This window comes from Ursus arctos, unplaced genomic scaffold (genome assembly GCF_023065955.2).
Source record: "Ursus arctos isolate Adak ecotype North America unplaced genomic scaffold, UrsArc2.0 scaffold_21, whole genome shotgun sequence".
In the NCBI taxonomy this organism is placed as follows: domain Eukaryota; kingdom Metazoa; phylum Chordata; class Mammalia; order Carnivora; family Ursidae; genus Ursus; species Ursus arctos.
In genome coordinates, this window is record NW_026622886.1 from 12,349,984 (window position 1) to 12,365,283 (window position 15,300).

Consider the following 15,300-nt stretch of genomic DNA (forward strand, 5'->3'; position numbering starts at 1 on the left):
GCCAGGCACAGAGGATCCTTGATTTGGTCCCCATTCAACTTGGTGGAGGAGGCATTACTATTGGGCATGAAGGAAGTGCGGTTCAGAGAGGCCGAGTCATTTGCTCAAGTCACACAGCTAATGTATGCTGATGATGGGATCCCGGATTTCCAAGCCATGAGCTCTCTCTGGCACCCCACACCTCGGCCAAATACACTTGTCTCTGCACATCCCAGTACTTCCGGAGTTTTTTAAAAATGCAAATATCATGGCTCCATCCTCCTATTCTTCGAGGGAAAGGAATCTGTCACTAGGTATTCCTTCTTTCTTTCAAAGTGAAACGTGTATCAAAGTGCAAGAAAAATAACTATCCATATTCCCTCAACCACATCAGCCACGTTTTGACAAGTTCACTTTCATTTTTTTCATGTATGATTATGGTTTCAAAAATTACAAATTAACATTCTGTTTCTTAAAAAAGAAATACAGCATTAAAGATGCCGCTGTAGTCCTTTCTGTAGTCCTTTCCCCTCAGTCCTGTCATGCTGCAAACTTCCCGGCCAAGGCAGTATTATTGTGAGTTTAGTATATTTCTTTCTATATGTCAGGCCTTTAAAAAATGATTTTGATATTGACAAGGACTGGGCTGTGCACGCTGTTCTGCAGTCTCTTTGGGTCAGTTCAGTAGAGCCGTCAAGAGCATGGACTCTGGAGATAAAGCTGTGTCTTTGGAAAAATCACTTGACTTCTCTGCTTCAGTTCCTCATAATAATAATAGCATCTGTTTCAGAGGGTGGTTCTGAGGATTAAATGACTTAATGCAGGTAAAACCCTCAGAGTAGTTATACATGACGTGTTCAGGAAGAATTGCTATGTATTTTTTTTTCTGAATTCAGTGCTTGGAGATATATATGTGTATAAATAGATATAGATACACACAGATCAAGTTAATAACTTCTGAAGAGTAGTTCTTAATATGCATGTACCATATTTTATTTATCCATCTCCTTATTTTGAGCATCCATGGTGTTTCCTATTTTCTGAAGTCACAGACAATTCTGCAGTACTTTGTTCTTTCTTCTTCTGGTTTTTTTTTTTTTTTTTTTTTTGGTATGCAATGTGCAAATATTTCTCTAGGGTAGATACCTAGAATTTCAATTGCTGGTCCTAGGGCATGGACATTTTTAATTTAATTTTATTTTGTTTTATTTGAGAGAGAGAGTGTGTGTGGGGGTGGGAGGGGGGCAGAGGGAGAGAGAGAATCCCAAGCAGGTTCCATGCTCAGTGCGGAGCCTGACATGGGGTCGATCCCATGACCCTGAGATCATGACTTGAGTTGAAATCAAGAGTCAGATGCCTAACCAACTGAGCCACCCAGGCATTCCAACATTTTTAGTTTTAAAAGAAACTAAGCTGTTCTCCAAATGTCCTGTAACAATTTATGCTACCATTAGTTTACTGTGGGAACACTGATTTCTCTATATTTTTAAGGTTATTTGCTTATTGCTTTTTCATCTTGGACAATAGAATGGGTGCAATGTGGTAATTTATTGTTTTAATTTTCATTTCCCTGATTATGAGCGAGATGATAGGGTGTCTTTTCATATTACATGACCTTAGATTTTATTCTTTTGTAAATTGGGACTTGTCCATTCAGATTTAAATTTTTTTCAGCTGCAATTTTATCTTGTTCTTACTGATTTCTTGACATTTTTTGTAATCTGAATACCATTGTGTGGATGACAAATATTTCCTTCCTGTCTCTTTATTTTGCTTGGGTTTATGGTATCATTTGTCATACTGAGCTTTTAAATTCTAGTGTAATTTATATTTTCAGTCACTTCCTTTATGGGTTTTAGATTTTTGTTGTTTTTTTGTTCTTGAATTTTTCTTAAATTTCACTAGTGACTCAATCAGGAATGAGTTTCACTGCTCTAAGCTATTGCCAGGGAAGGAGTTCTCGCTGTCAGCAGGGACTATACCCACTACATTCCATGAAATAAATAATATTTAATATTCAGAATATTTTAATGTTTTCTATAAATTAAATCGTTTGTTACTTAGTGGTGATAGGTGATATCATACCCATTTTAGAGATGAGGAAGCTAAAGGTCAGGGAGCTCCGTGGTTTGTTTAGGTAAACATTCAATGGGGTAGAACCTCAGAAATTGACCTAGGGTCTGTGGTTCTAAACCCCTACGCTTATCATTTTTATCAGAGAAAATCAATTGTTTACGAGAAAGCAAAACAATATAACCATTATTTTGCATATCTTCTTTTCAAGAGAATGCCTTTGACCTGGGAATGCCAGAACAAAGAATTGAAAACCAAGAGAGAAATGGCTGGGCTTTAGTGCTCTTTCTAAATCTCAGGATCTGTGTCCTTGGGGAAGCCACTTTATCCCATCACCCCTCTGATACTACTACGGGGGTGCATTAGGGAGCTTTCTGGGGTTAAGATTTTATGAGGATTCAAAGGATCCCTTATCAAGAGTGCGTATCTTTGGTCCCAAATATCATAGTAGCTCCATGTTGTGATATATGGAGTATTAGGAGCATAGATTTTGTACTGTGGGGTTTGAATCCTGGATCTCATGGACTTTGGCAGATCCTTTAACACATATGCCTGTGTGTATTCATCTGAAGAGTGGGGCTAATGATCCCTACCTCCAGGGAGCCGTGAGGGTTTACATGCTGCATAAAATGTGTGATATGCCTCTGAGCCTACAAAAGGTGCTCATACCATGTCTCTTCCTTGATCCCTTCCACATGTGCTCTATGAGCCCTATGAGAAATCCTGGAAAAATTATGAAGATGAGGAGGATGTTAGAAGACTAGAGAAAATCCAAAGCCTTGAGTTTTAATTTTTCTTTCCAAAAGAAGGTAAAAAAAAGTCTAGAATGAATTACTGAATATCGTTTGTGAGCATTCACAGGCAAATGGCAATGACCGAGAGTCAGGGCAGGGCCGTTAGAGAAAAGCAGAGTAGTTTAGTAGAGCGGAGAGATTGTGGTGGCCATCGTGTGTCTGTGTATTTATATCTCTCATGATATCTGTGTAAATGAGGCAGAAGAGTGAGCATTAGATGGAAATGGAGACAAAACCCCAAAATTTTGTGGTTGTCACTAAACTTCTGGACCATATAAAATGAAGACAAAGGTAATAAAAGGCAAAAACCAATGAAAGAATCTAAACTACACTTTATGCAGTGTTTCCTAAACAATATTCTGTTGAATTCTATACATTAGTAAGTATTTTATTAAAAGAATGATCGAAGGGTGAATATGTCTGGAGAATTCTCCATCTAGATCTTGGAAAGCCGTTGTACACATATACATATGTATTGCAGGCCCCAGGAAGCCCTGCAGAGAGGATATTTATCCAATGTTATGTTACTTGGTATTTCCCAAATGTGTTTGGCCAGAGGGTCTTGTTCAAGGAAGGCCTATTAATATTTTGCTGTTTTAGAGTTATGAGCTCCAGACCATCCGTTATAAACTAGGTTTGGGGTCCCAACAAGTAGAACAGCATGGGGTTAAGAGTATACTGTCTAGAGCCAAACTGTTTGAGTTCAACACCCCATTGCCCTCTGTACGAGCTGGATGGGCTTGCAGAAGTTATATAAGCTCTTAGTGGCTTAGTTTTCTTATTTTAAAATAAAGGTAACAATAAACCTATACTGTAGGGCTGCTGTGAAAATTAAATGAATTAACACATGTAAAATATTTGTAAGAATATCTGGCACATGGTAAGAGTTGAATAAATGTTTAGTCTTGGGACGCCAAGTCTTGGGTGGCTCAGTCAGTTAAGCGTCTGCCTTCGGCTCAGGTCGTGATCTCAGGGTCCTGGGATCAGCCCCGCATCGGGCTCCCTGCTCCGAGTGGAGCCTACTTCTCCTGCTCCCTCTGCCTGCCACTCTGCTCCTTCCCCCTACTTGTGCTCTCTCTCTCTATCTAATAAACAAATAAATAAATTTTTTAAAAAAATAGATGTTTATTCTCATTTTTAGGCACCACAGTTTTAGAGGGTCATAGAACTTCAAGGACTTTTAAATTCCTGGCAATTTGAAAAAGAGTTTAAGGATTAGGATTGTTTGTCTTGAAGAGGGAAGATGGCGCAAGGAAATGTTTGAAGAGCTATTATGGGAGAAAAATGCTACTTAATTTCTATTACTTCAGAGGTAAAAGAGCAAGGTGTAGAAATTACAAGGAGCATATTTCAAATCACTTAAAGGCAATATCTCTACTGTAGAAGGGTGCTAAATGGCACTGAGTTCAGGTATTACTACTGTGAAACGGCCAGCAAAAGGCCGGGCAGAATCAAAACCAAAATGACGGTATAAATAAACTTACCTTTCCTGAATAGAGACAAAGGGTACAAATCTATCCAGCTCCCCCAAGATTGACAATAGGGGGAGAACACTCCATAGGGGAGAATCACCTGTACTCTAGGAATCCCTCACTGCAGTCATATGTTTAATGAGCAAGACCATCCTTTGACGGCTTGCGGCATAGCAGAGAAGCAACAGGGACATTCAACTAAAGCTTAATACATGCTCAGAGTCATAACCCAAACACTGCAGTTGTGGGAACCTAGACCCTCTGGCCCCCCTGCCTGACTCCATATGGTGACAGCTTTCTTAGCCCCTAGCCACCAGGAGCACATACAGACATCCTAGCTCCCCAAACAAAAAGTGAGGTGTACAGAGTGAGGGCAGATTTCTCCCAGGTCAGGCTTCATTCCCTGCCTGAGAGCCCATCTTTTCCTGAGATGATTAGCACCCAAGTCACCGTCCCATTAAGGGACGATGTTGCCTGCCGATGGACTTGCGGCCTTGTCAACCTCAGCCAGTAACTACATCAAAATGTAGCACAATCCGTTCGGCATTTACAGGAGAAATACAGAAGTACTGTGTTTGCCTGTGTTGGCTAAGTGGTGAGACGGCGGTGCAGATGTTTTAGTGGCTTGGGGTCAAACAATTAGGAATACACCCAGACCTCTACCTGCTGGTCTGCCGACATCCCACTGTCCTCGGTTGTTCTAATGTTCAATTCTGCATGCTTTTATTTAAACATTGTCTGTAGCTCTCTATATTTTCAGCCTCTACTAGCTCATGTCCTGCGCCTTCTTAGAAAAATAGTCTCCCGAGAATCTTTGCTGCAAGTGGCTTAGTAATGGCTGTAAAATTAGAGGCTGGCTCCCTGGGGAGGTTGCAAAGAAGAGGTCTCCCTCCCTCTGCTAGCATTCCACTAATCGCCTTACTGTAGATTCTCTAGGGAAGGGAACAAACAAATACATGGACATACAGAGCGCTGAAGTTCATGGGTATGCTCAGTTAGCATCCTTTAATTGACGGGGACACAGAGGTTCTGACTACGCAAGCTGCCTAAGGCTAGACAATTAGAGCCAAAACCGCTTCAGAATTCACCCTCCATGTTCACAGTGGACAGGGTTTTTGGAAACAAATGGAAAAGGCCTAGTCAATATTTGTTGTATTCACTTCCTGTGCTCTGCCTGTGCCTGGATGACCCATGCCTTTTCCCCACTGGATATTTGGTGAGCTCATCCTCTCTCATTTGTGCATTCAATTAATACTGTTTGAGTATCTACTGTTATCAGACCCTATAAAGGTGCTGGGGAGACTGGAGTGAGTCAGTCATTCTCTGCCCCTACAGAAATGAGAGAAGCTTGGGGTTCCATGAGGCAGAGTTGGCCAGGGAAGGTTTCTTGCAGGTGTAATGTTTAAGCTGAAACCTGAGGGGGGGGGGGGCAGGAGAGAAGAAGGGGGAACTTAATTCCAGAACAAAGAAATGCATAACTTGAAGGGAGAAAATAAACAAGGGCTCAGGTCACAGAATCCTCACAGCCTTTCCATCTGCCAACCCCAGCATTCCTGGGGACAGAGGCTGGGTGGCAGGGGGTGGGGCAGTCTAGGAAGATATGCCATGTTTACTATCTAAAGTTTGGACTGTAAGGTCCCACCTGTGACCCCTGGGCCTGGAGAGCGGGACGGGGTCTAGAATGAATCACGAGGGTTGCCTTTACCCCTCTGGCCGTAGGTCCGGAGCAGTCGCAAGCGGTACAAGTGTTTATGGGAACATTGCTTCTTTAATCAAAATAAGAAGAGCTTTGAGCTCCACTGGAGGGAAAAAAAAGTTCTTACAACCCAGATGACTTTTGAAGGTTTCTTTAAGGCCGCCAATATAGATTATGATACAAAGAACACCCATGCAACTCACTCCCTGCTTAAGAAATGAAACATTGCATGAGTGACCCAAGTCCCTGGAGACCCTTCCCCATGGGCTTGCTTCCTCCTCAGATGTAGCTATTAATCTGAATTCGATATTACTCCCACCTATCATGTTAGCCTTTGCTATATTCAGCTACCCAGTGGTTTGTATGGCCTCGTTTTGCAAGCTTTGACTCTTCGTAAAACTGGAACCTTATTGCAAAGCGTCCTTCTGCAGTGTTCTTTCTTGGTGACAGAGCGGTGAACGTTGCTTTGGAGAGCTGTTCATAGTGTGGCAGGTCATCCATTCTCCCCTCTGTACATTCCTGGTGAGGCTGTACTCGCTCCTCTCCTACTGGGGGACATGTAGGTGGCTTTCATCGTTTACCCATACGGATGGTGCTGCATGAAACTTTCTGTGAGGCCAGGTGACTGTCTGTTGACTGGAAGAACTCAGATTGAAAACTGGCACTGTTTTTAGCTGCTAAACCGTTTAGAGCAGGACGCATATGAGAAATAGCAACACAGTGCTTACTTTTCGAACTTTTATGATGAAGTTCGATTTCACATGGTGAAAATTTAGAGTGCCATGACCCCATTAACGGCACATGAGTTGTGATTGTTCTTCGGTAGCTCTGGACTGAAACAGGGCGTTTTTCATCTTATGACCCTGCTGGCAAGAAAAGGTGTACAAAGAGGAACACAGGGACAAAAAGGCTCTTTTTCCTAAAGCTTCAAAAAAGAGCCTGGATTAAGCTGCTACCCCAGTTCTCCCCAGAAATGGGTCTCCTCTGAGTTGGATGCAACCCCAATCCAATGCAAGGGAGGGTGGAGAAGAAATACTCTAACAAAGAGGAAGAAGACGGAGGGAAGCAAAGACCCAGAGATTACAATAGAGATTCTTCCAGAGGAAGCAAGAGTGTGTCCCAAAAGATGGTCTCCAGGGTATGTGAATCCTGCTGACAGTCCAGCTTGAACCTGACCAAGAACTCTCCTCCAGAGCAGGGTGGGGAATGATCTGGAACCCATTCTAGAATTTAATTGTGCTGCCCATACTTTCCTGAATGTTTTTGGTTTCCTGTTCATCCCAGTGGGCTTAGTTTCCAGATTTTTTCTCAACCAGAGTCCTTCCTGGTCCTCTCCCAAGAGATCAGTAAAATAGATAAGAACCCCTGTTTGTGTCTCCATGAGACCTCTTCTCGAATCCTTGTAACTGTTGTTTCTTACCCCAAATATTGTAGAGATCTCCAGACTGCTTCTGCCCTTGGCCCACTATAGTCTATTCTTGAAACAGCTGTTGGAATGCTCCTTTTAAAACATGAGTCCAAAAATGTATCATCTCTGCCTCATTACCTTCTATAGCTTCTTATTTATTTTCACTCTGAGTGAAAAACAAAGTTCAGATAACGGCTGATGGGTCATGGTCAGTTACTACTCTGCCTCCTGTCCTGATACCCTCCCTCTTGCTCATTCTGCTGCAGACACTCTGGCCTGCTTGGTGTTCCGCAGTCATCTTGCGTACTATCTTACCCCAGGACCCTTGCACTTGCTGTTCCCTCACTGCTTGCTCTCTCATTGACTTCAGGTCTGTGCTTAAATGTCACCTATTTATTTTTTGAGCCTTTCTTGACCACACCATATAAAATAGCACCTTCATGGCACCCCCGGAATATCCAATTCCTCTTTCCTGCTCTATTTTTCTCCCATTCCATCTAAAGACTGTATATTCTTCTTATTTTTCATAGTTACTATTTGTTTCCTGCTTCCAGAATGTGAGCTCCAGAAGAGCAGGGATTTTCCCCATTCTGTTCTCTGTTGTGTCCCAGCACCTGGGACAGTGTTTGGCACATGGAAGGAGCTTGATCGAATCAGTTATTGAAAGCTCCTGTTTACTTGAGACCAGTGATTTGGGACATGCTCTGTGAATGTCTTTGATTTGCCCCCAGATACCTCTGGAATAGGCCAGAACATAACTTCATTTAAGTTTAGCATGGAGTGGTCCAAAAGGCTCTCCTTTTCCAGGCTTGTCCCGTCTGAAAATATCTTTAGACTTTCCTTCTCCTTTTTGAAGCATGCTTTCAGGAAAGAAGCTGAGAATAACTTAGGGTAAAGCAAATAATAAAGGGTAAAATAACTCATAAAACATAAGGCATTTTGCCTCCCAGGGAAATGTATATCTATACCAAGCTGAGAGCTGCAAAGTATAATAAGCCCTTACTGGGTATCCATCAATGAAGCCAAAATGGTGTGAAGAGCTTTTTCCGTTTTTCTTACTGAGCTACCAAGTGATACTATTGTCTTTATTTCAAACATAAACAAATAAAAATTCAACTAATGTATACAAAGGTGGTAGCAGCAGACCAGAAGTTGAACTCAGATGAGTTTCCAAAGCCCACCCTTTCTCCACTATACCATTCTCCTTTTCTTGAGGAATGAGATGGAAGAAGAAAGAATGGACCCTAAGCTTGAAAAGATTCAGAAGGGCAAATCTGTTTTTCACCATTGTGAATTCTATGTATCTGTAGTTTTAGTCACTAGTGACCAAGACCCTTTTAGAAAGATTTTCCTCCAGGATGGGAACGGGAAGGGATTTCTGGCCAATCCTTATTAAAAGAGGCTGTTCATTTCAGTTTATTTTTCTCTGAGTCCCCACACTCTCCGCTCAAGAGTCCTCATTAAATAAGGTGTTACACTGTTATCTTTTATGCATAGATTCACCACTGGACAAATCATGAAATTGTCTTCGAAATGTTTAGCTCTAAACCTTTCTTGCCTCCACCCAGATATCCGTGTGGAGTAACAGAAAGAGTTCTTTCTTTGTCCCTCACCCAAAGATGTAGTGAGTGTATGTGGGTCAATTTGTAAACCTACAGAGAACCCTTGCTTAAAAATAAAAATTCATTTACTAAGAGGTAACTATGATTATAGTCAAGTTTGGAGGTTCGTTCCTGAAGTCTCTCTTAGCAACCAAAATCATTGGTTTCTAAGGATCCACACTGATAAGCTGGAAAAACTCCCAATAAGGAAATTGCACACCAAACTTGAGAGTTAATTATTGACAAATTGATTCAAATGGGAAAGAAATAGTTTGGAGAGTTTGGTGGAGTGTTCTTTTTTTTTTTTTTTTTTTTATTTTATTTTTTTTTTTTGGTGGAGTGTTCTTAGCCAAAAAACTTCACTCACAGTTAAAAGATACACTTTTCTTTTCATTATATGCATAATATTGTAAGACTTTTGGCAAATAAATAGAAGTTGTACATAATCTCATAATAATTCATTCTGATGCATTTCATTCTAGTCTTTTTCTTTTTTTTGTTTTTTTTTTTTTGGCCTGGGCATAATTATTTAAAACATGTTTTAATTATCACATACTTCTATGGATCATAAGTATTTTCCCAAGTGGTTGTCATTGTAACCATTTAAGAATTAAAGTTAATTTTTCATTGAAAAAGTAATATGTGTTGTTTTTAGAAAATTGAACTATGATAAAAAAATAGAAAGAAGGAAACAAAATCATCTGTAGGCCCATCGCGTACAGACCACTACTGTCAACATATTTTAGAGTGATTACTGACACTGGCTCATGCATGTTGTTGTTATTTGTTTTTTTGTTTTTTTTGTTTGTTTTAAGATTTTATTTATTGGGACACCTGGGTGCCTCAGTCAGTTAAGCGTCTGCCTTCGGCTCAGGTCCTGGGATCGAGTCCCACATGGGGCTCCCTGCTCAGCGGAGAGCCTGCTTCTCCCTCTGCCTGCCGCTCCCCCTGCTTGTGCTCTCTCTCTCTCTTTCTGACAAATAAATAAATAAAATCTTTTAAAAAAAGTTTTTATTTATTTATTTGAGAGAGAGAGAGAGAGTAAGCGAGAGAGAGCATGAGTGGGGTGGGGGGAGGGTTGAGGGCCAGAGGGAGGTTTTTTTTTTTTAATGGAAGTATAATTGACATACACTATTCTATCAGTTTCAAATGTACATCATACTGATTTGATATTTTTATACATTACGAAACGATTCCCAGCCTGAGTCTAGTTACCGTCTGTCACCACACAAAGTTATTACAACAGTACTCACTAATTCCCTATGCTCTACATTACATGCCCCTGACTTATTTTTTTTGTAACTGGAACCTTCCACCTGTTGATCCCCTTCACTTATTTTTCCTGCCCCCCAACTCCTGCCCCCTCTGGTAACCAACATTTTGTATCATGTTGATTGATTTGTGAATGTTACTTTCTTTTCAAAGGTGGCATAATCTCCACTGAGTGATTCCACTATAAAATTCCTAATCATTCCCCTGTTGTGGGAGTTTAATTAGTGTATGAATTTTTGTGAATTTTTTCCCCTAAAGTTAGATCTCCAGACTTAGAAAAACTGAGTCATGGGGCATCTGTTGTTTTAGGGCTATTCCTGAAGTGAGAGCCTTCTCTCTGGAAGTGCTCTTGTGAAGGGTGGAGCGTGGGTGTTGAACACCGCAGCCTATAGTCTGTCTTCCAGCTCTTTCTCCACCTCCCACCTTTGCCACCCCTTCCATCACCTGCCCCACTGTTGCCAATAAGCATGCCGGACGTGTGTCCACTCTTGGTTCCTGGCTCTGCTGTATTTTCTGCTCTACCCAAAGCAGAAACTGGTTATCTCTTCCTTTCAACTTTCAACTTAGGTAAATAGTAGGTGGGGCCTCTCTTTGTTTCTGAGCCAAGAAGGATGACATTGCTCTTTGCTTTGTTTAGGAAGTTACCTCTGTTTGTCTGGGAAGCTTCAGAGCAACCGCTATCTCTCTGGTCTTCCCTCCTCCATGCACACACACTCTCTCTCTAGCTGGGACCCTCACCTTGGGCTCCCTGGCCATCCCTGCCAAGCCTGACTTCTCTGCAGCCGGTGCCCATAAGCAATGGCTCTACCATGTGCCCTCGGGGGTTAGGAGGAAGAAAACACAGGAAGAGTACCTGGGTGGAGTCACTTATGATTGTGCTTGCCAGGCCCAGAAGTTTTCATTTTTTGTGCTTTGCACACCAGTCGTAATAGTAATAAAAGTTGATGTTTGCAGAATTCTCATGGTATCGCAGGAAAGATAGTGTGGTCAGAACACCGATGACTCTCCGGCCACTTTTGGCAAAGCATCATCATCTCTGATTTTATATTTTACAACTCCCTTAACCTACTCAAAGGCTTGTTGGGAAGGTCCCAGAACCTAATTCTAAACTGTGAAGTGATGATCAAAACAAAAAGTGTCATCATTGTAATTATCCATGTTTTCTCTTCAACAATCAAAGAGAAAGATATACTTCCTGGGGCACCTGGGTGGCTCAGTTGGTTAAGCGTCCTACTCTTGATCAGGTCATGATGTCAGGGTTGTGAGATTGAGTCCCACATCAGGCTCCATGCTGAGTGTGGAGCCTGCTTGGGATTCTCTCTCTCCCTTTCCCTCTGCCTCCCTCCCCCCCAAAAAAGATATATTTCCTAAACTACAAGATTGATGGATTTCATTTTCTGGAATTATAGAATCAGTCAAGTTAGATTTTTTTCAGTGTACATTTTGTCCATTTAAATGTTTGGGGTAACCCTTATTTATTTATTTGTTCTAAGAAAGTATAGAATATATTCCTTGGTTTTCTTCACAAAGAACAGTTCTGTCAATAAAATCAGACTTTCTGAATAAGAAACAGATGACTACCATGCATTCAAATTTGAGGATCAATTTACACATATGACTTTTTCTTTTCATGACAAAACTGATGATAGCTAAAACATCACCAGACAAAGACACGGGAGTTGAGTAGCTATAGTGATTATTAATTTTTTGGCATTTAATAAAACCCACATATACACGAACCTTCCCTTCGCAATGAGACCTCATGTGTTCGCCCTATTTAGTACTACAATTTGTCCTCACTTTCCCCAGGAAAATACATAAATCAGTTATCTTTTGTGTTTGTCATTTGTCTAATCTTACAACCCATATGAAAACTTTGATTTGAACCCAATAAGCCTGATTCCCAGGGACCCTATTTAAGGGGACAAGGTTGTTTCTGTATTATTAATTTACTGAGATATTATTATTGGGATTCCAGGGGATTTCATCTGAGAACGGAGGTTTCCCTATGTAAACATTTTTGCCAACTGCTGCCCTACACATTTGAACCAAACCAAAATCTTAGGTCTGTAACTCTAGGTCTTTAGTGGATTTCCATGTGATAAAATTCTGTAGCATTTGCACTATTTCCTTCACCTTTTGTTACTTGATTTTGCACAGAGAAGTCAATAACTTTTGTTACATTAAGGAGTTTCTTCTACTCTTATATATTAAAAAAAGTCCCGTTCCTCCTCTTTCTGCATTTTATTGTGTTGCATGTTTTGCTCTGGTTGTGTGTGTGTGTGTGTGTGTGTTTTAAAGTGGGCCCCACACTCCATGCCCAGTGTGGGGCTTGAACTCATGACCCTGAGATCAAGACATGAGCTGAGATGAAGAGTTGGATGCTTAACCAACTGAGCCACCCAGGCGCCCCTCTAGTTTTGTGTGTTTCGTCTGTGTTAATTCCGGTGACTGTCTCCTTCACATTCCCACTTCTCTCTTCTAGGAGAATGATATAAACCTGACCCATATTGAATCCAGACCTTCACGCTTAAAGAAAGACGAGTATGAATTTTTTACCTATCTGGATAAACGTAGCATGCCTGTCCTGGCAAACATCATCAAGATCTTGCGGTATGAGATCGGTGCCACTGTCCATGAGCTTTCCCGGGATAAGATGAAAGACACAGGTAAGAAACAGAGGGATTTTGCAACAAAAGCAACTTGAATTCTCTTCAAAAACTACTGGCAAAAATGGTGTCTATCCTGGTAGACCACTGTGGGGGACTAAGCTGGAGGGGGTATGCTAGGGACCTAGAGGAGTGCCTAGCACATTTTAGACATTTAATAAATGTGCTTTTTTCACTTCCTCGAGATAGCTATTTCTTATATTAGTAATATTCTTTTTCTTTTTTTTTCGTTTTTTTTTTTTTTAAAGATTTTCTTTATTTATCCATCCAACAGAAATAGAGACAGCCAGCGAGAGAGGGAACACAAGCAGGGGGAGTGGGAGAGGAAGAAGCAGGCTCATAGCGGAGGACCCTGATGCGGGGCTCGATCCCATAACGCCAGGATCACGCCCCGAGCTGAAGGCAGACACTTAACCGCTGTGCCACCCAGGCGCCCCAGTAATTTTCTTTTTCTTGCTGCAATTTTATATATCCTAAATTTCAGCAATCATGAATAAAGCTATTATGAACATTCATGCGCAGGTTTTTGTATGGACATGAGTTTTTAACTCATTTGGGTAAATACTTAGGAGTGTGATTGCTGAGTTGAACTGCTTTTTTTTTCCCCTAAATCAAAACACTTTTTTCTACTGTAAAATCAAAAGGTTGTCTTTATTTTATTTTTTATTTTTGCCAGAGCAGTGAAGACATTGGGTCAAGAGGGTTTCAAGCTCTGTAGCTGAAAATAACATTTTAATTAGCAGAGATGCCTTAAAATGAGAGAAGACTGACCTCTTTGCACAGGCCACTGAAACATTTTCTAAAAGATACCTGCAAGGTCTTCCTAGGAGATCTCTCTTCTTTTCCTGCCCTCGTCCTCCTGTAGCTCTTACCAGACAAGGAAGTTTATTCCCAGATTCTGCACCCGCAGAGCGTAGAAAGCCAAGCCCATGGGCTCAGGTCACTGAGGGGCAGGCACTTGGAATTCCTCCTTAGATCAACCCTATTTGCCTTCCTTCCCTTCCACCTCCCGAGCTGCTTTGCTGATGAACGCCTTCTCTTGCTTTTCCGGCCACCTGCTCCCGACAGGAGCTGCAGGCCCTCAGGACAAAGGGCCTGCCGGATCCTGGGGCAAACTCTGCCTCTGCTTGGAGCAGGGGGAGGCTGGACCAGCTGGGGTCCTGGGGTAGGAAATCAAAGCAATTGACAAGCAGGCAGGCAGCTCCTTGGGGAGCCAGGGAAGATGTATGTAGATCAACTGAAGGGCGGGCAGCCTGAACTGAAGGCTCAGAAAGAAGGTTCTTAATGGAAACTTGCAAGAATAGTTAGGAGTCCAGACTCCAGAACCAGGGCACGCTACACCTGGTGTGACTTTGGGCAAATGACTGACCTTCACAATCTCCTACTGTATCAAATGGGAGTAACAAGAGTCTGCCTCGTAGGATTAATGAAATAATACCAGTGGAGCATTGAGAACCGTGCAGATGATGTTTAAGGGCTTAATAGATGCTCTCTATTCTTACCATTACCATCATTGTTATTATAAATCATGACCCCAGCACAGGAGCCATGAAAAGCCAGCCTGTACACAACACATTTTTCAGAGATTCTGAGAACCGGCAGATGACCTCAGAGGTCGTGCAGCCTAAGAGACTCCTTAATTTTTCATTGTAAAAAAACAGAGGCCATGACTTGCCTTAAGGCACAGAATGAATTCTGCGTGGTTGTGTGTAAGCCTGTGTCAAGCACTACTCTGCACCAGGCATCGTGATAGGAGCTGGGGCGGAGGTGGGGGAAGGGCTCAACACTACGCATTCTGAAGGTGCTCACAGGCCGACAAGGGTGACAAGACACCCAGGTGACTACAGTCGAGGGACAGGTGTTGTGATGAGGGCGAGGTGACGGAATCTGGCAGGGTGTTGACATTTGAAACTGAGTTGACGTTTGACCTAGTGAAGACAACCCTGGTAGGACTAACCTTGAAAACAACATGTGTCTCATTTTATTTATTCATGTGGTTGTTCATCCCAGGCCCTACAGGCCACCCTACCTGACGCTGTTTCCTGACCCCAGTGTCCATGGAACCGAACGGTTGCTCAGGGCGCTAACGGTGCTCAAACAGCACAGTCTAGCCTCTGCAGAGAGGGGCGGCTCTTTGGGTTTCTTCGTGTTGTGAACTGGAGTCTGGGCCCAGAGACAGATCTTTCTAGGGAAAACAACTGTGCCTTTGCAGAGTGGGAGAATGATTAGAGGAAGAAAAGCATCATGGTAGATCTGAACCTTTGATTCTTTCACTCGACAAAAATGCCCTTTCTTCTGAGGGGCTCAGATCTCAGGAGCGAGTCTGACAGCAGGTT

The 15,300-nt window shown here is 42.0% G+C and overlaps 1 protein-coding gene across 1 annotated transcript in view; it reads left to right on the forward strand.

Moving 5' to 3' along the window:
• Nucleotides 1-15,300, forward strand: part of PAH (phenylalanine hydroxylase) — a 74,191-nt gene that overhangs the window by 15,572 nt on the left and 43,319 nt on the right. Inside the window, exon 3 of the mRNA XM_026499792.4 lies at nucleotides 12,781-12,964. Coding sequence (XP_026355577.1) covers nucleotides 12,781-12,964 — 184 coding nt within the window. The remainder of the gene's footprint in view (nucleotides 1-12,780; nucleotides 12,965-15,300) is intronic.